At 38.6% G+C, this 24560-nt stretch overlaps 10 protein-coding genes across 10 annotated transcripts; 6 read left to right on the top strand and 4 right to left on the bottom strand.

The window, feature by feature from the left end:
• Positions 1–61: 61 nt before the first annotated feature.
• Positions 62–1783, top strand: L201_005512 (uncharacterized protein; the record flags this gene model as incomplete). The annotated part of the gene is made up of 2 exons (XM_066221242.1): positions 62–707; positions 786–1783. The coding sequence occupies 2 exons, from the start codon at positions 62–64 to the stop codon at positions 1781–1783; spliced, it is 1644 nt and encodes a 547-aa protein (XP_066077339.1).
• A 441-nt stretch (positions 1784–2224) lies between these two features.
• Positions 2225–3442, top strand: L201_005511 (uncharacterized protein; the record flags this gene model as incomplete). Its single annotated transcript, XM_066221241.1, has 7 exons — positions 2225–2247; positions 2313–2339; positions 2512–2629; positions 2692–2747; positions 2849–3119; positions 3177–3252; positions 3324–3442. 7 exons carry the CDS (start codon positions 2225–2227, stop codon positions 3440–3442), a joined length of 690 nt encoding a protein of 229 aa, XP_066077338.1.
• An 874-nt stretch (positions 3443–4316) lies between these two features.
• L201_005510 (uncharacterized protein) lies at positions 4317–5458 on the top strand (the record flags this gene model as incomplete). The annotated part of the gene is made up of 5 exons (XM_066221240.1): positions 4317–4426; positions 4517–4605; positions 4676–4883; positions 4992–5248; positions 5328–5458. The coding sequence occupies 5 exons, from the start codon at positions 4317–4319 to the stop codon at positions 5456–5458; spliced, it is 795 nt and encodes a 264-aa protein (XP_066077337.1).
• A 346-nt stretch (positions 5459–5804) lies between these two features.
• L201_005509 (thiamine thiazole synthase) lies at positions 5805–7487 on the bottom strand (the record flags this gene model as incomplete). Its single annotated transcript, XM_066221239.1, has 9 exons — positions 5805–5885; positions 5963–6024; positions 6097–6184; positions 6265–6340; positions 6412–6466; positions 6534–6568; positions 6624–6714; positions 6773–6845; positions 6936–7487. The coding sequence occupies 9 exons, from the start codon at positions 7485–7487 to the stop codon at positions 5805–5807; spliced, it is 1113 nt and encodes a 370-aa protein (XP_066077336.1).
• A 2610-nt stretch (positions 7488–10097) lies between these two features.
• On the top strand, positions 10098–11263 carry L201_005508 (uncharacterized protein; the record flags this gene model as incomplete). Its single annotated transcript, XM_066221238.1, has 3 exons — positions 10098–10192; positions 10275–10583; positions 10645–11263. 3 exons carry the CDS (start codon positions 10098–10100, stop codon positions 11261–11263), a joined length of 1023 nt encoding a protein of 340 aa, XP_066077335.1.
• Positions 11264–11689: 426 nt separating this feature from the next.
• On the bottom strand, positions 11690–12508 carry L201_005507 (uncharacterized protein; the record flags this gene model as incomplete). The annotated part of the gene is made up of 3 exons (XM_066221237.1): positions 11690–11981; positions 12077–12227; positions 12412–12508. The coding sequence occupies 3 exons, from the start codon at positions 12506–12508 to the stop codon at positions 11690–11692; spliced, it is 540 nt and encodes a 179-aa protein (XP_066077334.1).
• A 1450-nt stretch (positions 12509–13958) lies between these two features.
• Positions 13959–16234, top strand: L201_005506 (uncharacterized protein; the record flags this gene model as incomplete). Its single annotated transcript, XM_066221236.1, has 6 exons — positions 13959–14388; positions 14463–14497; positions 14583–14965; positions 15047–15353; positions 15455–15809; positions 15960–16234. The coding sequence occupies 6 exons, from the start codon at positions 13959–13961 to the stop codon at positions 16232–16234; spliced, it is 1785 nt and encodes a 594-aa protein (XP_066077333.1).
• Positions 16235–16685: 451 nt separating this feature from the next.
• L201_005505 (uncharacterized protein) lies at positions 16686–18530 on the bottom strand (the record flags this gene model as incomplete). Its single annotated transcript, XM_066221235.1, has 2 exons — positions 16686–18341; positions 18429–18530. The coding sequence occupies 2 exons, from the start codon at positions 18528–18530 to the stop codon at positions 16686–16688; spliced, it is 1758 nt and encodes a 585-aa protein (XP_066077332.1).
• Positions 18531–18859: 329 nt separating this feature from the next.
• L201_005504 (uncharacterized protein) lies at positions 18860–20293 on the top strand (the record flags this gene model as incomplete). Its single annotated transcript, XM_066221234.1, has 4 exons — positions 18860–18911; positions 18991–19445; positions 19560–19935; positions 20061–20293. The coding sequence occupies 4 exons, from the start codon at positions 18860–18862 to the stop codon at positions 20291–20293; spliced, it is 1116 nt and encodes a 371-aa protein (XP_066077331.1).
• A 436-nt stretch (positions 20294–20729) lies between these two features.
• On the bottom strand, positions 20730–24033 carry L201_005503 (uncharacterized protein; the record flags this gene model as incomplete). Its single annotated transcript, XM_066221233.1, has 6 exons — positions 20730–22859; positions 22919–23227; positions 23289–23359; positions 23421–23743; positions 23809–23903; positions 23971–24033. 6 exons carry the CDS (start codon positions 24031–24033, stop codon positions 20730–20732), a joined length of 2991 nt encoding a protein of 996 aa, XP_066077330.1.
• Positions 24034–24560: the final 527 nt, after the last annotated feature.

Raw genomic sequence — 24560 nt, 5'->3', positions numbered from 1 at the left:
CCTGGACATCCTCTTCTTCCTTCCTTCTCATTATTCAAACATCAGCCAGACCATCCTCGAGATGAGTTCCATCTTTTCAGACTCGGATGACTGGAGCTTAAATTCAGGTGACACAGCACCTTTTGAGGTATCTTCACCTATACAACCAGGAAGAAATAGACCTAGTGGAGGACCATCTTCACCCATATCAACCTCATATACGACTGAAGACGACGAAGATGATGTTCGAGCATCAGAAGATTTAACAGCAAACATACACAGAGATAATCACGGTATTATACCAGATTCACCTGATTCACCACGTCTCGCATCATCAAATAGAAGAAGGAATTTAGATGCTTTGAACATACAACGAGGTGATCAAAGAGGGCTATCGCAAATTCTTACAGATAGACGTCAAGGTCAGAGTCAGCTTCAAGGTTCTTCTTCCTCAACAATCATACCCGTTGCAGGTCCTTCTCGTACTCGCAATCATAACGCAAATGCATCTGGTTCTGAATCTCGAACATTAAATACCGATAGAAGAAGAACTAGAAGTATAGTTGAAATTGAAGACGATAGTGATGATGACATAGTATTCACAGGTGAAAATAGAAATCCTAATCCACCTCAGATACCTGTAGCTAGGCCACATTGGACACCAGCCAACGCAGATAATTATGGAAACAGAAGACCTTCTCCTGGTAGATTTAGGATAATGATGAATGGTGAGCTACTAGAGTCACAATGAATCTTTATTTTCACAAGGTCAAACGATGCTAACCAGATACTTTCTCTCATTTCAGAAATAGACGATATCATTGCGGAACGATCAGCAAGACATGATGCTATAGTAAATGATCAAGAAGATGAGAGAAGACGACAAATCCTATCTCCGCCTATACAAGAACCTCGACCAAGACCAAGAATAGGCTTAGGTGGAGCAGTATTATTCACAAGAGGTCGACCCGTTGGTCCCCCAAATTCACGTCCGGCTCATCGACAAATCGAAGCAAGAAGAGTACATTTGGAAGGACGAGATAATTCCGAAGATGAAGAAGAACCTGTACCCCCGATATATGCAAGGTTCATGGATGCTTTAGGCTTTAGAGAACGTTTAGCTGGATGGGGAGGTCCACCTGGTGCTGATGGTGTTGGTGGATTAGGCTTGGATGCACCATTAGGTATGTTAGCTGAATTAGGTGGTATTCCTCGACCAGCAGGATTAGGAGGAATGGGGAGACGACAAGAAGATTTTCAAGCCATATTATCAAAAGTTGAATTACCAAAATATTCAAAGCCAACTAATAAAGAATACGTCATGGATTTTGATATGGATTCTATAGTTGAAAAAGAACCTATCGAATTAGATGACGATGGTAATCTTATCAAGCAATCTATGAATAAACAAAAGAAGAAACCATATTTAATTTGTTCAAATTGTCCCAATCCCTTGTTAGTCTCTTCAGCATATAAAACACCTGAAGATAGACTTTGGGTTTTAAGATGTGGACATTTATTAGATCAATCATGTTTAAATAAATTACAAACCCCAATAACAACAAAAGAATTATTATCAATACAAAAACAACCAGATACACATCTATTAAATAATGAAGATCAACTTCCTAAAAGAAGAAAAAAGAATGCTTCCAGAAAAGTTAAAAAACCTGAAGAGAAAAAGCCAGATGAATATACTTTTTATTGTCCTGTTGAAGGATGTCATAAATCTCATAAATCTATTTACGTTGATGAAAGTTGGAAACCCAAAGATGGTGAAGGTGCATTAGCTGCTTATGCATAAAAGCGTGTTGTAGAAGTGATGAAGATTAGGCAGGTTCAAGGTTTAGCTTGTGATGGCTTAGAAATCATTATGATAACGACAATAATGACCGCGACAATAACGACAGTATGACAAATTATCAATGGGTAGAGCTGTAGTGATTTGTAAAAAGCGTATGTACAATGTCTCATGTAGATGCATGTCAAAATAAGATGATGCTCATGATACAAAAGGGTCCGTGCGTCCTTACCATCAAATGACAAATAACATTCAACCGTGGTTGAGTCAACTTACATCACCTGCAATCAAAGTAAAAGTGTGAAACCCCAACCTATTCATATTTGCCCTTTTTCTCTTCCTTTTCTTCTTCTTCTTCTCACCACACTCAATTTCTGTTTACTATCTACTGATCAGAATATCTTTTGATCACGTATCTTTCTTGCATTAAACGGTATCAGCATAATGACGCTCGAAAAACTCAATATGTAAGCTGTTTAGCCAATCGCTTTCACGTGGTAGGACTTTCCAGCTAACAATTCGACTGATACAGTCATCCCCTTTCAGGTTACACTTTGATGTAAGTATTCTTTCCCCTTCACCGTCCTCGACAAAGTCACCTGCGAACTTTCTTACATGGTAATGGCTCTACCGAAAAGCTCCTCACATGTTCGCTTACAATTTGTCATAACTGAAATCCCGTCATTATACCATATATTTCATCTGCTAATAATCTTTGCTCCACCCTTCAGTGAGAGAGAATCACAACCTGAAGAGGATAATTCAGTCACCACAAGACTTAAAAGACTTGAAGAGCAAAATGACGAATCAGGTGTCAGACGATCAGTAGAAGCTATTATGCTGGTTTCTGTAAGAGAGTTTTACACCAGACAGAGATCAAGCTAGGCTGATCGCCATCGCCCTTAAATCAGGTTCACGATTTCCCACACATCTTGGTATTACAAGTCGCAAACGCATTCTACAAGCTGTAAGTTCATAACACCACACAAGCTACCTCGACATCCCATTCACGCGTACGACTGTGTTGCCTGACACCGGCGAACGGAAAGGCTAATATGGATTATTTAGTCCTGGGGGTTACATCGATCCTATCGAAACGGATGCTTCCGGTCTTATCACTCGACTCAATGAGCAACTCGGAGTTCCATTCACTCCTTCAGCTACTCACTCCGCGAGATACACAGATATCAAGGGGATCACTACCCAAGTCAACGGCGAAACTAAGCTTGCTTCCAGTGGTGGAACTGATGGACCTCTCTGGATTAGTCCTGCAAGTGGCGATTGGAAATGTGGAGACTTGTTATGTACTTGGTATAGACCTAACTATGATACTTTCCTTGTAAGTGATTCTCCTTCAACACTGTGACACTGAATATCAGCTGACCGCAACGTATAGTATCCTTATGTTCCAGCTCATATCTCTCAACCTAAAGAATGTAAGAAATTATACATAGTCGAACTGCCTCCTAATAGTAGGTTCAGAATCATAAGAAGTATATGGCTGATAGAAATGAATCAAGCTGACCATAATCCGGTTTTGTAGAGACATTCGCTGTTCCTGTCAACATGAAACTCCATGCTATCCCAGTCTACGAGTTCTATGATAATGCGGCAAGATATGGTCCCCAATTCGCCGGTATCCCCTACGTGCTCAGCAAGTGAGTGTCGGACTGTTTCGTCTCTAACCCTCGTTCCTGCGAATATCGGGCGTACTCATGATTGGTTTCTGAGAATAACAATCTTTTTTTTCTGTAGATACGATATCTTTCACCAAATCCCTGCTGAGCCTGAGCGCAATGATAATGACAAATAAGGCGAAGGAGTAGCCGAGATGTTCCGGTTGAGCGAGATGTTTAGTAATCATGAAACAAGTACAATCAATAATATTGGTCGACTTGGTGTCGGAGTCAGATCACTCACTTTCATAGCTATGCATGATCGGTGTCATGTCCTTTAGGCTATGCATGTGTACAGTAAAGTATGTGGTTCCTGGTATCTTCGATCGCACTGAGCGATATCGCGCTAAAAAACCGTTATCACCGCCTTGCCGGACCGACTATAACGTTATCCCTGAGTGGAATCGTCGGTGATGTTCTTTAAAGCTATGTTTTGGCAGGCTAATCGTCACTTCTTCCACAACCCTAACATTGAGCACAGAGCTAATGTAGGCTATGCATTAAAGATCGTGATCAATCCGCTAGCTTCATCTGCTTGTGTATACCTACAATGTACGCCTAACAATAGGATCAATCACCAAGCAAGCCAAGGAGATGGTCTTGGTGTTTCACACAGCTTAGCTCGGCGATGTTCGATCGCACCGCAAATCGTCATTGGGGATAAGGGTTCTTCGTCGTGGTGAGATAGACCTAAATGAGAGAAAGAAAGATATATAAGGACGAACATCTGATGGATTTCAAACGTTTTCCCTCAACGCAATCACAATTTCATGGCATCTGATCGTTTCTACATTAAATCGATAACCACAACGCTTTCTGTAAAACACCTCAAGTTCAGCTTAATAAACAGTAAAACCAAAATGTTCACCAAATCAAACTTCTTAATCGGTGCTGCAGCGCTTGGTATGATGGGATTATCAAACGCTCAAGCTGATTGGAGTGATTGGCAAGCAGCTGCCTTGAATGCACTGTAAGTGTTTCGGATACTGGATTTAGAATGCAATCGTAACTTCTAGTTGTGATGGAACAAAAGCTAATAGACCTATATGACTGAAACTAGTGTTTCTGATAAATGTCAAAAGGCAATAAAGACTACTTTCTCAGCTGATTCTGATATCGGTAAATGTAATTTATATGATCAAATTGATAGTAAGTGTTTTAACAAAACTTTTATGACAAGTCTTTGAAAGCTAATTTGGTGGAATTTATTCGCATTTAGCTATTAATGATACAGCTACATCAAATTCATTTTTATCAAGATTTTGTGATTTAACTCCTTGTTCAAATGATGTTTTAAAAGCTGGTTCTCAAGACATTTGGAATGGTTGGTCAACAGAATTAGGTTATTCAGGTGTGACTCAAGAAGATATTGTTGATGAATTATTTGCAAGTTATTCTTTACAAAGAGAAATTGTCTGTTTAAAAACGTAAGTCATGTGTTATACATAGTCTTTAAACCCTTTTTTTTTTCTTTTTCTTTTTATTCCATCGCGATGTCGCAGTAACTAACAAAGAGAGTCTTTTCATGGTTTCAGTGACGAAGATTATTGTTTAACGGAATTTTCAAATAAATTAGCAACCTCAAACATTGATTTTACCTCGATCAATTATGGGAATTTAACATCGGATCAAATTAAAGAATTTACAAAAGAATATTTATGTGATTCATGTATTATAGCATCGATTGATTTAATTGAACAACAATATCCTGAATTAACTTCATATGATTTAGGTCAAGGTAAAAGTTTAGATGAATATTTTAATGATGTTTGTGATATCAAAGTTTCAACTGGTAAGTTATCGATCTTTGAAAAAAAATGTCTCTAATAATGTGCTTAGCTAATGATATCAACTACTATATCATATCGCAGATGGTACGTTACCTCAAGGAATTACAAGATCAGCTAAAAATTCAACTTTCCCAAATACAAATGGTTTAGCTAAAAGATTATTAAGAAAAAATATCGGTAATCTCAAAAGAAGATTCATTAGTTTCCTCTAAACAACTCAGCGTCAATTTCATCAATGATACCAATTAACGACCTTCAACCACGATATAAATGGAAAAACAAATATATTCAGTTTTCTCCTATGAACTTATATAATTACTAAACTTCTTCCCCATATATAAATGCTTAATAACATAGATGCAATTCAGTTGATATCTCATATACACGCATTCCGAAATAATTCTGTCATGTAAATTTATCCTTGATTGGACACTTTATGCATATTTCGTTGTCAAGTACAGTATCTACATGCATATCAGATAAAGTCAATCTTTCTATTCGGACCGGCCATGTGTACGAATGAATGTAAGTTCGTCATGACTATGTATAACAACCATCCTAAACGGCTTCTTTTCTACCTACAACTTCACCATCAACAATTTTTAGTGAATCAAGTACTTTAATAGCTTCCTTAGCAGCCTGCAGTAACAGTCAAGGGGAACTCATGTCAGCCCAACCCTGGCGATATTGATAGCTAAAAGCCAATTTACACTGACCTTGTATCCTGAACCAAGCATTCCACCGAAGGTTGCACCCATCCGATTAGCTCCATCAAGTTCTATTGAAAAGCATGTATTTCATTAGCTTTTTTGCTACACAGCTTGTCTATGATTAGCTCGAAAAGACTTACCTGAAAGTTCCATACCACCAGTAATCAAGCCAGGGACAACTTCTCTGGTGTTATTGACGATGTAATCTTCAGCTGAATTCATGTTAAGCTTCGACGATGATGATCAAATTCATTCTTAGCTATCCATATCTTTTCCGCACGAACGGGTTGATTCCTCCATCCACTTACTGCTCGCATGTTACCCAACTTCTCAACCATGCCAGTGGCTACTAACCTCTTGACGGAGAATGCTCCGAAAGGTCCACTACGATGACCACAGCGAGTTAGCTTATACCCCACCAATCCTTTCGTTAAGCTAGACCACCGATCACTCACTCGTGTCCAGCGAAGGAACAGACCAAAGGAGCAGTGATGGTTTGTGGGTCCATGCCTGTTGATGAATAGTTGTGTTGATGTCAATTTCGTATGCGAGGCAACGAGTTGCGAAAGGCACTTACAACTTTGCAGCCCATGAGCAAGGGTGACCAAGGTCCTGCACGGAATATGTCAGTAAACGGTTTCCGCTACTTTACTTTCTCGCTACTTACCAATTAGATACAACACCGGCTACTCGGACACCAGTTGGACTGGTTGGATCCGCTCTGGTGATAAGATCTTCTACTGCTGTAGCATTATACACTGTTATACAAGTATGACATCAGTAAGGCATTTGAACATAAGTTGAGGTGATCCTTACATTTGACATTTGGGAATTGGAGTACTTTTGATAAGATTGTTGAAGTGAATAACGCAGCGTGTTTTACGACCACCTAAAGTTTGGAGTAAAGTGAGCTTGGAAGGAGCCACAAGGTACATAAAACGGGCGAAAGCATAAATTTTGACAATCAAATCACACTCACATAATCACCCTCATCTTCAAAAGGAACTCCAACTTCCTCTAAAATTTCATGAGCAGGTTTTCTAACCACCATAGCAGACATCAATTGACCACCCAGCCAAGCGCCACCTCCAGGTGCAACGCCAGCTTCACAAATTGTGATTTTCAAACCTGGTCTCTCTTTTGCTAATGCGTAAGCACATGTCAATCCGGCTGAACCAGCACCAATGATAACTACATCTGAAATGGCTGTTCGATATAAATCATCACCATATCTTTTTGTCATTGCTCTACTAACTTGCCATTCTTTTATTGGTGCGAATGTATATCCTCCTTCCCAATCTACGGTAGGCTCCTTGTTGACCGGGATAACATTGTCAGCAGATTTTTGTAGATGAATAGGGAAATCTTTATCAGATTGTTTATCTGAATCTGTAACTGATCTTGGTGGAGATAAAGGTGGTATAGATAACCCTAATTTATCATTAGAAGTATCGACTTTACCTGAATAAGGAGTTGCAGTACTATTAGCAGTTCTAAGGAATGCGATTGATGATTTGAATGATTCGGCCATTTTAAGTTAATAATCAATTTTTGATAGGTATTTCCAGTGGATAATTAAGATCAAGATAAAATACTATGTAGATCGATGAGAAGAAAAGTAAGATTGATTGTTTTATGCAAGCATCTTCTTTATACTTTTCTGGGAAGGTATGCCACACAACCTCTTGCTGAAGGGGGAATTATATACAAGTACGATATAGAGCGCGGAGCTGAGCTTTAGATCCGGGGAATCTATCCGGAGCTAAGCTATTTAGATCCGGATAACAAGCTACCGCCTACGTGAACCGGAACGCCGCATTCGAAATATATATCAGAAAAAACACATTACTCGCTTGCAAGATAAGGAATAGCATGTCTTGATTGGCTCTTGAAAGATTTCCAAACCTCCCCAAAATGATTTCCTTGTCGTAAAACCCGATCATGACCAGGTCAGATAGGCGATTTACGCAGAGTGGCAGATGGAAATAAACCTCATATCTTGCAACACGCTGCCTCCCAGCGATAGTCGCCATATTTTCGTTATATTAGGTACAGGTGCTCGATAGATCATTATCTCACGGTTATTTGCAATCTGTTTACCCCGCCGCAAAGTCCCCTTGCAAAAATGCTTCCTCAAGAGGTTTAGCCAGATTTAGAAATCAGCTGTTCCCCAATCAATCACTGTCGAACGTCCCCTTTCGCATGAGAGACCGTGGAGTGTATTCATGTTTACAATCGTAATGCGGAACTGTTTGTTACAATATCATATGTATGCTGTCTGGATATTTGAAAGAGATATCGCGGAGAAGAGCCGAAATAGACGTAACATTGTGATGCGCTGCCAAATCTATCTATCGACGGCTGCTTACAGCGCTCCTTTATGACATTGCAGCAACGTCCCGAGTTGCCAACGAATGATAGACTATGCGCCGATCTGCTTGATGGACTGCGATTGCAAACGGCGTTTCCAAAAACGAAGCGACAAATTATAATTTGGCACTGGATTTTACTGGTCTTCTAGCATCAGGCTGAACGCATTGTTTCAAATTTTCCGTAATTACAGTTAAACGTTCTACATGTCACTTCATCCTATATATAGTATTATAACCCTTTATGTTAATTCAAACATGTACCACTCCTCATCGCTATATGAGACGTTGAGATTAGTACAAGTAAGTCCTGTTAATACCTCATGCATCGCCATACAAAATGCCAAGAATTAGCACAGAATTCCATACGCTTACATGCACATTGATGTTCTTTTCGTATAACATGATCGATGACTAAAGAAATTGCTGATAAGCAACTTGGTTCGCGATGTCGAATTCCGGGTACCGCCGTGATAGGAGATCCGAGTACAGCGCCGGATATCAAGAAGCCAATTTCTTCTCGTGCTCAACTGCACCATATATCTATATACCATTTTCGACTACATCCGATGAACAACAGCCTTTTCTTCTGAAAATAGTACCCATAACAGCCCGGCTAGATTGTCCATCAGTCGGTCAAAGCGCCGGTCTAATTATACATGAACTTCAATTCCAGATTGCTCGCCCAGCGTGCGAAATCAAGCAGTTATAAGTAAGATGCAAGCGACCTTTACCATCACTCAAACTTCTCTTTGTTTTAGGCACTGTATGGTGGATTAGCCATCCTCCTAGAAAACAGATGAACACCCTACATCAGGTATGTTGTATGCAGGTCAAATCATTCCGTCAAGGGTTCAATCGAATACTAGACTGTTTCATCTTCATCAAAATTGAGTTACGCAGGATAAACAGTCAAACCCAAATTTGGGAGATTTGATCGGTCATCACCGTCATACCTCTCTGTATTGTTGTTAGGCACATGTACGCGCACCACACATTACACTAAATTTATCGCACCGCCACACGCTATATATATACCCTGAATAGAATATCGGATTTTAAGGGTTTCACTCAATTTTGTTTCGTCATTTGCATCATACAACGTCACTTGGTTCTTTTTATCTTGCTTTCATGTGGAGTGGCGAAAAGGGTTTGTCAACATATGTTAAACAAAGTGGAGATCCCCTCATCCCTGTCTATAACAGTTTATCAATTCACCCCTTACTTAGTGTGCTTTAAGCCGAGACTATCATACCTGAATGAAGAGGTAGGTATCTGTTAAGCCGAGGCCTACAGGAAGATGAATCAAGTCTGCCCAGGTTATATGAATTAACCTTTTTTCTTCACCATATTAATCTTCCTCTCCGCACTCCCGTATCCTTTCCACCCCTATCTAGACATGATCTACTCTAATGACCGCAGTCTAAATTTAAACTAGTGTAAGCTAAGGGACTATACAAAACGGTGATGACGCTTTCTCTGATGTTCGGAAAAAAATATTCAAGTTTTTCTAGCTGCTATGAAATCATTGTGCGAGAGGATTTTCGATGATGTTCGGCAGTTTTCCGTTGAGCAAGGTTTTAGAGCTATGAGCACTACGCAAATGCTATGCATCAATGATGGTATGACGCTCATCGAATTTTAAACATATATAACTAGTCTTATTATATTTCGAAATTTTCAGTCTTTTTTACACTCAATTATCAAAATAAAGTCAGATCATTGTTGCCACTTCACCATTAAACCATAAAATAGGCTCAAATCTTTTAACAATGAAGACTTCATCAGCTATCATCGCCGCTTCTGCTTTGGCAGCTTCAGTTTCTGCTCAAGATGTCACCTCAATTGCTCAAAATGCTCTAGGATAGTGAGTATATCTATTCTAATCAATGTTATAACTATTCCATCCGTGCTCTTTGTACTGATGATTTTTTGCTCTCTCTGATTAGCTTATCTGGAGGTTGTATCGCCACTGTATTGAACATAGCGAATTCACAATCACCATTATACCAATGTCTAGACGGCAATTTACTTGCTTCAATCGTTACTTCCAACTCATCAATCATTGAGCCTGTCGGAAATTACCTCGACACATTCTGTTCATCTCAACCATGTTCAAACGCTACCCTTACCAACGCTACTCAAAGCATCATCACTGGATGTGCCACCGACTTACAAAAATTCGGAGTAACAAACCAAACCATCGAGTGGGCTATTGCTCAATATCCATTAGCTAGAGACGTTTTATGCTTGAAAACGTGAGTGACCTGCAATCCTTGTGCTGAATTTAATTTACTAATTCATCCATCTACTATATAGTTCAAACCCAAACATCACTTCATCAACCAACTCTTCTTCTTCTGCCAACTCAACTTCATCAGGTAACTCCACTTCCAGTGGAAACGGTACATTCTGTGCTGTCGCTTTACTCAATGAATTCCAAGGATACCTCGGTGAACCATTGACACCAAAGAATATTGCTTCAGTCGCTTTAGGTGGAAACTCAACCGCCTCAAAAGCTATTCAAAACATCCCAAAAACTGCTTTATGTGATGAATGTATCTTTGGGGCTTTAGCTTTAGTTGAAGAACAATACCCACAACTCGGTAATATCACTGTCTACGGAAACTACACCTTGAACCAAGGTTTAGAAGGTGTATGTAACAAAACTTCATCAGGTTTCAACTTAGGTGGTTTCAATGGTTCATTACCAACAAACATCACTGAATCAGCTGTAAACTCAACTTTAAACCCTGTTAACGTTACTTTACCTCAATCAAACATCACTGCTTTTGCCACTCAACTTTTACCTTCAGCTACTGGTTCAGCCTCATCCGGTGTAGTAGCTTCAGTCAAATCTGAAATCACCTCAGCTGCTGCCTCAGCTGCTGGTTCTTCAGTTACTGCTGTCAAGAAGAGATGGATCGGTCAACAATAAATTGTTGGTCTGAGCCATATAGAGGACGGACAATGTTTTTCTCCGATAGATTTATCTCCCACATAGACACACACGAAATATAGTTCGGAAAGAATAGTAACATATGTATCCATAGTGCATCATTCAGATTTATAGTATAATACATGCATAGTCATTGCTTCTACAATAACCTGGTGACATTTGTTCGAGGTAGCTATACATTCATCTTGCGGCAATCTGTTCCTCAGCTTTAACAGCCTTGACATCGCAAAACCTTCGCATACTACCTCTAGTATAGGGCAAGGTGTGCAAAACTGTTCAGTCCTCAGAACTCTACTCAAGGTGGTATAACTTATAGTCATAGGACCTCATCTGTGAATGATGGCTTGTCCTTGCGAATGATCTTCCCTGCCGAATTATCAGATATGCACATCCATTCGATGATAATTATAAATGCAATCCACCATCGTTACCATCTACACCAGAGGAACCACCACCTTGTATCTGGGTAATTTCTCTTGGTAAATCATTGACATCTAAATGATCAGAATTGTAACTGGAATTCGTCGAGCTCGATGAATTTCCGTTGAGTATAGGTGTAGGTGTAATATTTGATTTTTGTGATTTCGTAGTTTGATCTTGATTTAATGATAATCCATAATGTTCCAATCTTGCATCTGAACCTAATTTATTCAATAATGCTAATTTGATCAAAGTTATTCTTTCTGATTGACTTGATCTATAAAAAAACATCATTCGTTAATGCAACATATCAAATTAGGTTAATCCTAATAGCTATAAGTGATTCAAACGTTCATTTTTTTTTGGACTTACATCGTTTCTTCATTTTCTTTATATGCTTTATTTATTTCTCCATTTTCACCTTGATTTAAATCTTCTTTACCTTCTTCAGAATCTAAATATGATTTTAATTCTTTCTGCGTACGCTGTAAATGCTGTATAGAATTTTGTAATCGTTTGACTTCTATATATTGCAAATAAAGCAAAAATTCAATTCATAAGTAACCGCTTTTCAGTATATGATCTTCTAGCACCGTTATATATCTCTTCCAACCAAAAATCATTATGCTTCATTCCGATATAACTATTGTCTCGAATTATATCTTAATTGAAACTGATTGTAAGTGAGTTCAGAATACATGACTGACCATTAACCAGTTGTTCGACCTCTAATCCCATAGCTTCTTCCAAAGAAAAAGGTTGAGCATGTTTAGGTGTAAATCCAATTGGGACTGAAGGTGCCATGTCTGTGATTGTTATCTATTTGAATCTATTTCTATCTATCAGATCTCTATGGTCAAGCTGTCTATAAGTTTATTTTCTATCTTTATCAGTGAATAGCGATCAATTCAGAGACGATCAAAATGTCTTCAAGATGATAGTTAATTAATGAGTAGCCAGATTGCCACCACCATACGCACGATACGCGACGGGATGACGTAAGATGTAAGTAAGTTTATTACAAAACGAGTAACAAACTGTTTTGTAATGAGCGTGGTGAAAATAACAAAATAATCGTAATCCAATTTTTATCGCGACCTGAATCAGGATTCAAGATGGCAAGAGATACTATTGCTATTTATACGAAGTGATGGTTGGGAGCTCACAAAGTGTTTTAAAGTATCCTGTACATGCGGGAGGTGAATGGGGATACTACTGTACATGACATCGGTACTGTTACTGAGAAAAGGCTCTTTCATGGTCATAGAAAGCGAACTCTGTGTGTAATTCGAATCTACTATATATTTCCTGTTCACCCGTCGACAAAATGACGCACCGATATAGATCTTATGCGTTCTTTCTACCAGAGCTAACTATTCCCCCCTTGCTGCAACTTGGCCGAGTGACAGATATCGTAAGTGTTTAGCATCGATCCTCACTTTTAAAAGCTCGGCATCAACGGGGTGATATCTACATGTTACTCATCAGCACAACCTGTATCGTTTTCCAGGTTCTCTCTAAACGCGCCATAAAAGGTTATCCCTTCAACAGCGAAAGCGATTAAGCGTTCCTACAAAGCTACAAATACGTCACAATTACTTCCAACGGCTTAACCTCTTGTACAGTAGGTAAACGCGATACTGCAGGACTACTACTAATAACTTACTTAGCCTTAAAACCCCCTCGCACACCTTGACATTTGGCCGAACAGGCTATTCCTACTCAAACTTATGCAATTCAACTGATCAGCCGAAAATCTCCAGTAATTTATCCTGAATCCAGTAAACTTAATCGTCATAATAGACGGATTATTTCCTCAAATTCCAGTAAAAGGGAAAAGGGGACTCCACGATTTTGAGAAGTAAAACATAAAATCTTAGTAAACTTGCCATCGTCTTTTAGCCTTATTAATCGTTAGGTGATTCCTATGAACTCATCAATCTGTTAATCCTCCCCATAACTCATGCCTTTATCGTCATTCACACTTTTGCTGGAATTGAAATTAGCATTCCTCAGGGAAAAAAAGAAAGACTTTAAATAATATATAGCTAAGATGTAGCTTGGATATGCGAAGAATATTATAAATGCTTGTATCTCCCTTTACCAAGCCAAAGAAACTGACAAAGAATTTGCCTCCCACTTCTTTATCATCATCTCGCATTTTCATTTGATATTCTTTTTAACAACTTGAATTCCTCAGCTGAACTATATCATCTCGTTTTTGAACTTGCTAGGTTCATAAATACCTAGAAAAATGCACTTGCCTTTATTATTATCAACTTCAACAAAATTACCTAAACCAAATGGACCATTTAATGTAGGATATATACCTTTGAAACATAAACCAATATTACCTTTTACACATGAACAACCAATACATAAAGAAACAAATCAACCTGCATTAAAAGTACATGATATTAGTTATTCTGTATTTTATCCTACTTCAATAAGTTCAGAATCTAGATCAATTCCAATTTCAAGTTCCAGTTCTAGATCTGTTACGCCAAGGGTATCATCAGATTCAGGTATAGAAGATAATATAGAATATAATGAAGACATTCAACCACAAGCGCAAACGGAAACACAAAGTATAAGATGGATACCTGAACCATTTAATGATATTATGCAAGGTTATAGAAAATTCTTAAAAGGTAGATTTAATGATCATGCTTTAAGGTGGCTTAGTAAGTTGGCGAAAATAACAGAATCCAAACATTAGCGGAATCTCCAGTAACTGACTTATGTGTACTCAATTTAGCTGGAGCTTTAGGTTATCTAGCTGGTAGAATTACTGTAAGTTGCTCAATCAATAAAATAGAACCTCAATATACTGCCCATCACATCAGCTGATCAATAGATTTCTGTCAAACGTTTATAGATTCCAGTCGCACCATATTCACCCATACTGATCCCACCACCAAACTCATTGATCTCAACTGCGAGACAGGGGAAATACCCTTTGATAATATTCTCACATGGGTTAGGTGGTACAAGACATACATATTCACAATTTTGTTCAAATTTAGCTTCGGAAGGTTATATAGTTTTAGCCATTGAACATAAAGATGGTAGTGGACCTGCTGTCATGATCGAAAATGATGATATTGTTAATATTGATAATGAATTAGTTGAAGAAGATGAAGTAGAGAATGCTATCAATCAGGGACAAGAAGAAGAACAAGATAAAACTGAAGATGGAAATTCGGAACAAACGAAAAAAGAATATGATATTTTACATTGTTTAAGGCATGAGGATTTAGAGTAAGTTCAACACATTTACGTCTACTTGGATTTATGAACGTATATGAAATAATAACGTATATACTGATATACTGTTTTCAGATTTCCACCTGGAGAACCAAATACTCTAGTTAGAATAGGTATACTTCAAATTGAGATCCGTCAAAGGGAAATATATGAAGCATATCATTCTTTCAAGAAATTGGTGAATATGGATGTCATTTTGAATAATAATGATCAAGATGATGATGGTAATAAAAGTGTATTGAACAAATTGAACATTATTATAGAAATTGATGAAAGTGAAGATGATATTGAAAAGAAAGTCGATTGGATAAAAAGTCTGAAAAACAGTATCGATATAGATGATTTGAGGTTAGCTGGACATTCTTATGGTGGTGGAACAATGGTAAGTTTGATTCATCTAAAACAGATTGATCAAATTCTGACAATTGACTTGAAAATCTGTTTTTTTTTTTTTTTGTTTTTTTTTTTTTTTCCAATGATTAGTTACACATCATTCAAACTCCTACTCCAGATAAACAGAAATTACCTGAATTACCAGTTAAACAAGTGTTAATTCTTGATCCATGGTTAGAAGCTGTACCTGAATTGAAACCAATTGATTATTACGATAACGATGAAAAAGATATTGAAAATGGAGGTGATGTTGAAGAAAAAACAATACCTTTACCTTCTACTACTACCACTACTAAAACAACGAAATTAGATAATTCAAAAGAAATACCAAGTTTATTGGCAATAAATTCAGTTAAATTTACAGAATGGTCAGAACATTATAAAAGATTAATTGAAATGATTGAAAGAGCAAATGGTAATCTATGTTCTGTTGTTGGAATTGGACGTAAGTTTTCATATTGTTGTTCACACTACAGAATTACAACAAATCATCTCTCTAATACAAATTCCCTAATTCCCTTATTAAAGTGAAGTTATCAATCGACTGATCATTCTTTTCGTTTATTTCTTTTTCTTTTTCTTTTGAAATATATAGATCAATCATTTTCAGACTTCAGTTTATTAGATCCCAGAACATCACATCATTCGACTAAAAACTTATTAGATAAAATACATGATTTGTCAATGACTTTCTTAAAAGGTGATTTACCAAGTATGGTGGATTTCAGCAATGACAATAATACTGGTGATTCAGATAGTGAATCTGATAGTGATAAAGATAGTGGTATTGTTATGACTGATGAAGAAGGTAAAATCGATGTCAAAGGTAGAAAAGATGGTGATTTTATTGTCCATATGATAAGTAAATAAAAATTCATTTACATAAATAGAATATATCTATAACTTAGGAATAGGAATTGGATGATTGATTCATGATTCATATGGTAATGTTGTATTTGTATTCCTGTTGGTGTTCCATTTGCCATCAAGGGATATTTCGAGATATATATTCCTAAAATTCGAATTTCATATCGGTTTGTAGTTTTTAGATCTGTAGATTTGTAGATTCGTCGATTTGTAGCATACATAATGACTTTTAAAAACACGATATGATTAAATGACTTCTTATCAGTCATGAACGGGATAGCTCGCATATAGGATTTGCACTTTCATTCAGCACCGATATGTGTTGTAATTTATCTATTTATTCACTACAAGATAATACAACTTTTTATAAGTTGGGACATTTTGCATTAACTCTTCCCATAAATATATATCTTCAAAAATCGATAAAAAAAGCCTTTAGTGGTTTCACCTTTTTCTATAGCACGGCACCCGGACCTTTTTTCCAAAATAATCTAGGTCTATATCTAGTTGGTCTCATTTTTAATAATTCTTTTTCTTTTCTTCTTTCATCTGACCAACCTCTTAATCCTTCACCTTGACCATTTTTCATAATTTCTCTACCATATCTTCTGTCTCTTTCATCTCTCAATCCTCTAGGTTGATTAGGTATTCCAGTCAAATTATTAGCTCTACCCTTTATACCAAATCCATTGTCTGAAGTGGAAGAATTTATAGCATTTACACCTGTTAAAGGTATCGTCGCTCTTCCTCCCAATCCTGGTCCAACATTTCTTGCACTAGGTCCACTAGGTGGTATACCTCTTAGATTTCCTGGTATATCTCTTTCATTTCTCTTATTAGAAGATGTTGATGCGTTTGGTAATCTACCTAAACCACCTGAACCAATTAATTCATATTTCCATTCCCCTTCACCATCATTATTTTCCTGTGGCTCAATAACCTTTAATGTCAATTTTTGTCTACCATTTGACCAAGCTGATTCTTCTTTTTCGATCAACTCTTTCAATTTATCTTCAGGTATGAAATGTATTTTCAATCTATCACCTGTATCTTCAGGCCATTTTCGATTTTCAATTTTTTCTGCTATTTGAATCGCATCTTCCACCGAAGGATAAGTAGCGTAGGCGTGTGATTTTACACCAGATAACCATAATCCTTCATATTCATCTTGACTAAATGGCATTTTGGCTTTAGGTAATTCAGCCAAATTAGATTTGAAAGGTATCAGATACGAATGTAATGTTGAGTGTAATAATGGTCTTTTCAAATTGGCAATATACAGTACTGAACTAGGTGTTTCTTTTATGTGTGATAATGATTCTGGTAGTTGGATATTGGATATTCGAGCTTTCTTGGCTTTATTCTCGACACGGCTGGAAGATGATGGCGAAGGTGATCTAGAACCTGATCTTAATCGTTTTCTACTTGATTCGCCTTTTTGTTCACCGTTTGTAGGATTTCTAACATTATCATCATCGTCGTCATCAGCATCAATTTGCATATCTTCATCTTGATCATCATCATCCTTATCGACTGTTTTTGGCAGTGGTGATATTCTTTTTGGAGGACTGGGAGTAGGTGGTGTGTAATCTTTCATTTCTTCTTCGGCAATTACTGTGGCTACTTCTTTATCTAATATTTTCGGTTCAGTATTGATAATATCTTTATCTATTGGTTTTGGTGGTTCATGATGTTTGAAAGTTGGATTTTCAGGATATCCATCAACCATAACTTTTCCAACTTCTTTATCCTTTTCTTTTTGGTCTAAAGGTAAAGGAGATAATCTCTTTGGTGGACTTGGAGTAGAATTCAATTCTAGTTCTTTTATTTCTTCTTCAGCAATTACTTTAGCTACTTCTTCATCTAACACAGCTGGCTCGACAGATACTTCTTCTCGTACCTCTTCATCCGTTGGTTTTGGATGATGTTGAGTAGATGAATTTTCCGGATATCCATCTAACATACTCCTTCCTACACCCTCCTCCGGCTGTTCTGCTTCCTCGTTACCATTTTTCTCGGTCGAAGCTGTTTGCGCATCTGCCTCTGCTGTTGTCTTTTCGTTTTTGGATGTTTCAGCAGAATCTTGAAAAGCTTGCAATCTATCTGCTAGCTGTAAGGCAGAACCTACATCAGCTGTGATAAATTTTTGATTTACCATCACCATCAAGATTCCTTCAGCTGTATTATTCAGACTTACATCTTTCTTCAAACCTTTTGTTTCCAATCCTCTTTTTGTAAGTTCCTCTTTCAACTCTGTCACTTTTAGGGATTTTACATCGACGGGAGAAAACTCTGACATCTTGTGTTCGCGCCAAATCTGATAAGTCCGGTCTGTGAGCTTCTTTTGGTAGGATCTTATATGTCAAGTATATCGTTGACGGACAAGATAGAAGCACAATGAAACCATTCAAAACAAGCATGTCACTGTCGGTATTTTAGGAAGGTTCGCTCAGAAGGATGTGGGTTATGACCTACCTACTAGCTACCATTCCGTAATCCTAAAGCGGTTGTCGCCGCTTTCTGGCTGTATTGTCGGCTTTCAAAGCTAAAGTAAGGAGGAATTCGCGATAAGATTAACCAAAACCAACTTAATATATGGTTATGTGAAATTGATACCCATTTTACAAAATGCTATTTAGTCTATCAGCAGCAGCTAGCAGATCAACAGTTCAAAGCACAGGTATGTGAATGACCTCAGTATTGGCGGATCTCAGCGTGCCAATCAACAGTAAGATGTCAACAAGCTGAATTTACTGTAGTCCGTTCATTCTGTTCCACATGCTATACATTATCGAATCCACCTAAATTAGGCGAGTCATCTCACACACGACCTCGACCGATTAAGACTAGAGGTGGTATCTTATCTTCAACAACAGCAACAAAGTCTAGAAAAGTAGTCAAGGCTGAACGAAAATCATTAGATCAATATGGCGATAAAGTGAAAACTTCAAGTCGACGAAGGACGGACGATGCACCTAATTTCTCCGATATAATTCAGAATCGATCTACCTGGTCTACCTCTTCAAACGTTCACAGCCAGCGAGGATCCGAAAGGCCTCAATCGATGAGGATAGGTAATCATGTAAATCACGACGACGTTGAGAACGCTGGGTATAGTCGAGGATTTCAAGATATTACGGATAAAGATACAAGTCGTGATAAGCAGACCGGCCCATTGTCGCTTCAGATACAAAATTTGGATCCCTCTAAAAGGGTAAGCTATGTATATTCTGCGTTCCTCTCGTAGACTTGAGGATGGTCTAGAGACATACGGATAGGCGTATACACGGACAAAGAGCTAATGAATATATTCACGATAATGGTATAGATTGAAATGGTAGGATTTGATTTAACCACATCATTACCAACGATATTCAAAACGAAATTACCTGTTTATCGATCATCTTTATTCAATTTTAGATCAATTCCCTTTAATCAATTACCACCTAGAAAATTACCTCCTTTTCCAATAAACCAAATACATGAATACAAAAATACTGAATTTACAAATAAAGGAAAAATTTTGATTCATGTTACAGCAATAACAAGTAAAAGTCAAGTTAGTAAATTAGCTTTTGAAAGGAATAAGTCTAGAAGAAAATTTAAATCTGCTTTTGATGCTATATTGAATAATCAAAAAGAAGTAGAACAAGAAGCGATTTTAGGCTTAGGTATTATGGAAAGAAGAGCATTAATCAATCCTGGTAAGTTCCATTATTCTCTTTTTCGTATTTGAAACACCATTATCAAATTTCTTTTTGAAAGTTATCATGGTTGACATATTAACAATAACACCAAAAGCTGATTACGGTCTTTATTCTATTCTCAGAACAAGCTTATATAGCTTCAATAACATCAGAACTGTTCGATGCGCCCATTCAACAAATTCAGAATGATATTTTGGAAGGACTGAAATACCTGAAAAACTCTCAATCCGGTAGGAGGAATACCAGTAACAATGGGATACTACCTAAACCTAGGTATATACCCAGAGGTAAGGTTGAACCATCTATCAAAGACTTAGACGCTATCGGAAATCAATCACTAGAAACCATTTTGTGATGCGATACTGTACATGATCATCTTTGCATTATAATCAGTCATATGTATTTACCCAAAGAGGGATTAGCATTGCTATGATCTTGTTAAATGTTCATGATGAATTACATGACATATCGATGCACGTAATAGTATATGAGCATCTTGCATTTATCACACATAATCGATTTGCATGATTACAGTACTCATACTCCGGTATCAATCCTGCAAAATCGACTGTTTATTCATCTCTTTATGGCATAGTTTGCATCTGATTTGACATTTATACCTATATATATGTGCGTATTTGTATCTGTTCGTCTATATCTCCATTTGTAGTGTTACAACAATGTGAAGCGACAAAATAGCAAGCAATCTTCCCCTTTACTGTATACAGTGAGATATGGTTTCCTTTTTCACGACACGTTCAATAATCCAGTATCATGATACTAAGATCTATTTATCCTCTCCATGCATGACCTCCTCCTTGAGCTGGTAAAGTACTTTTCCAACCTTCTGGGGGGACTATAGAGTTTGGTAAATTGGGTGGAGGTGTATACCATTGTTGTTGTTGTTGTTGCTGCTGCTGCTGCTGTATTGGATCTTTAGGTGGAGGTTGTGGACTTGGTGTTCTAGCAGGTATCATACCTCCTCCTGAACCGGTAGTAGCTAAACTATTCATATACGATCTCCAATCTTTCTTTACTCCGTTACCTGCAGGAGAAGGTGATCTTCCATTATCGTTTACTGTATGAGGTGAAGTAGATTGTGTAGGTGGAATCAACTGATGTGAAGATGAAGATTGAGCTAAAGCAGAAAGAGAAGGAGGCTGCACTTGATTCTGATTTTGCCAAGTATCAGGCTGATAAGGTGGTTGATATGATTGTATAGGGGGAGGTTGAGGTGAAGGTGATCTACTATATCCAACCTGTGTAGGAGGTTGTCCGTAAGGCTGCGGTGAAGGAGCACGATTATAGTCATTCTGCGGTGGAGGTTGTGGGGAAGTCGTTCTGTAATCATGTTGAGGAGGTTGAGGGGAAACTCCGTATTGACCCTGTATAGGTGGTGGCTGTTGAGGATAGTATCCTGTTGGGTTGGGTTGTTGAGGAGAGGAGTACTGGTTCTGATTCTGTTGACCCCAGCTTTGTTGTCTAGGTGGTGAAGCAGGGGGTACACCTTGATATGATGGTTGTTGAGGTGGTTGAGGGGAATATGGAGATGGTTGTACTGGTGAGAAAGCTTGTTGACGTTGAGCGTCATATGCATTGTGATCGTATGACGTACGGCTCTGATGGCCTTGCTGCCAAGGCGCCTGCTGGGATGGTTGTGGAGTTCGCGTATTTTGCCTTTGCTGGGCGTATAGTTCATCGGAGGGGTAATACCCTACCGAAGGGCGACTTGGTGGTGCAGGCGGTTGCGGTCGATTTTGAGATACGGGAGGGGGTGATGCATAACTCGACGTCGTCGAAGGTGGTAATTGACCGTATGAACGCTGTGAAGCTAGTTGACCATATTGAGCACCGTCTTGCTGTCCGTATGCGGGTTGTGTGGCAGGTGGTGCTTGAGCAGACTGCGTTTGCTGATACCACGGTACATATCCACTGTCGTTGGCAGGCGGCTGAGGGGGAGGGTTAGATTGGTAAGCCTGTTGATCTGTTTGCGTATAACCTTGGGGGTAAGGCTGGTTGGATGGAGGCGTCTGTTGGTAACTTTGTCCCGAATGCTGGGACGAATAGGTGTTAGTCCTCGTAGGAGTATGGTATGATTGACTTGCGGTCGTTTGCAACGGAACATTGGGATCATAATACGTTCCATTCTGTTGAAGAGGATAATGTCCCAGACCAGGACTTGGAACTCGTTGAGGATCCACGACAGGTTGCGTAAGTGCACTGAAAGAGTTAGTCGGTATCTGATAGTGAGCTGAAGTAGAAGGGCTGATTGGCGGAGCAGAGTTAGATGGTGGTGGTGGAGCAGGAGTAGGTGGAGCGTGTGGATAGACGTTGCTCATTGGTGCAGGAGTAGCTGTAGAGAAGCTTTGCGATCTTGGGGGAAGATGTTGATCCTGTTGAGGTGGAGCAGCCGGTCGAAGAGATTCAGGTATCATTGAAGGTATTCTATGTCCCGTATTACCGAATGACTGCTGAGGATAACCTTGATTCCCCAATTGAGCGTAGCCTTGTCCTGACGTAGGACGAGGTAAAGGCGTAGCTGCAGCTTGCAACCTTTCACGTTCTGATCTATTTGCTGCTTGGCCCCAAGGGATGGCATCATCGGTTGACATTGGTCGAGGATGCGGTGTAGGTGCAGGAGCAGGTTGACTCTGAGGTAGATGCTGGGCCCAAGGTGCATCTGTTGGCACTCCACTGACGGAATGTCGATGTGCATGAGCACCGTATGCATGTCCTTGCCCTTGATTACTTGTCAAAGGTGGTGGAGCAGGAGTTACGGTCGACGGTCTAGATGAAAAAGAGTGACCTAGAGACATGGATGACAGTGTGCCGGTAATGGTTTCGATTGAGGATTGGGAATCTACAGACGAGAATGAAGACGGCTGACTTGGAGGATAAGTAGGTTGATTTGGCTGTGTGGGCTAAACATTTGCATCATCAGCATTCATTATGATGAAGCGGTATACACAATCGCACTTACTGGTAAGGCTTGATTCAACCTATGTCCAGGTGGTAAACCTAATTCTGCAAAACTATTTGAAGGAGGTATTTGAGTTTGAGGATAAGGTTGGGGCGTTGGTGAAGGGGAAGGTACACGACCTTGTTGAGCGTATGGAGGAATATATAAACTCATACCAGATACACTTCCAGACGCAGTCAAACCAGTATTCAAGTTAGTTCTACTTGCTGCTGAAGATAGTGAGCCGGAAGGACTGGCTTGAAATGTTCCTGCTCCCCCATAATTGTGTACAGCAGGCCGTGGTACGTTTCTTCGTACAGGAGGAGCATCCTATCAAAGCATATCAGCTGAAAGGTCATGTCAAGCTTTATTCTAGCTGGAATGGACTCACGTTCGAAAAGAATGTCAATTCTAAGTATATTTCTCCACTATATTTTTCCTTGTATGTTATATCATACCATTCTGACATTTTTTGTAGTAATTAGTAGCTTTCAATCAAATAAACATAAAAAACAATACTCACCATCAACTTCACCCTTTTTCAAAACTTCATCAATATTCACTACACATTCACCAATTAATTCAGGTTCTTTAGCATCATCAGCATAACAAGCCACTTTCATACTTTTCCCTCCTTTCTTGTTTAATGGGCCTTTCCTGCTTTTACTTGCTAATGCTGCTGAAGTAATTACACCAGCTGGAGAATCTTTGGAAGGTGGTGTTGGTTTACCATTTAAAGATGCATTTAAAGATTCACTTTGCGATTCAGATCTAACTAAAACATCATCTAAATCTTCTAAAATTGCAAAACGTAATTCTTTATCCCATTCTGGATGTTGTCCTCCCCTTACATATTAAAATATCAGCTAACACCTGGTAATATGTACTTTTTGAATGAAATCACAACTTACCTCTTTATAGGTTGAGTACGTTGTTTATCCTCTCCAATCGCAACTGTACAAAAAGGATCCTGTTTACCGAATCTAGATTTGTTTACAAGGTTTTTCTGATAAACGGAAAAAGATTCAGCATCTCGCTCTCTGCTTTCGTGAGACCTTGAGCTTTCAACTCACCGCTTTACCAACTACTACCACTAGAGTACCCAACTCCCTGGGCTCCAATGCAGTCGATACCATAGTAGGAGAATATATTCAACGATTTTACAGCGGTGATTGGCGGGACATTCGCTTGGTTATATTTGGATGATCGTTGTTGATTATATGATAATACTATGATGATGTCGATACATAAGGTGCTGATAGATTTTTGTAGGTAGAATGTAGGTTACAAGATATTTTCGGTTGATTAAGTGTACTATGACCCGTTGGTTCGTTAAAGTGTGTGAGGAACAAAGGTCCGTGAAGTCGTGAATAAAAAGTGAATCAAGCTTGATTGATGTGCCGGAGACCGATATCCTTGAATCGTTATGGTAGTTTGGATGCAATGAGCTCGTTGATTAATACGTCAAGATATGATGATATTCAGCATAGCATTGAGAATAGTTCACACAGCATACGTACAAGTTCATAATAATTGTTTAACGTGTCGGATATCAAGGTTGTAGGATGTCACCCAGGTTAGATCTTGGCGCGCCGACCGAACAGGTGCTACTGAGTTAGGCGTGCTACAGTGCTCGCCAACGCTTCCCAATCGATTAGGCCCA

This window comes from Kwoniella dendrophila, chromosome 7 (assembly GCF_036810415.1).
Source record: "Kwoniella dendrophila CBS 6074 chromosome 7, complete sequence".
NCBI classification, from domain to species: Eukaryota; Fungi; Basidiomycota; class Tremellomycetes; order Tremellales; family Cryptococcaceae; genus Kwoniella; species Kwoniella dendrophila.
This window is presented reverse-complemented; position numbering and strand designations above follow the sequence as displayed.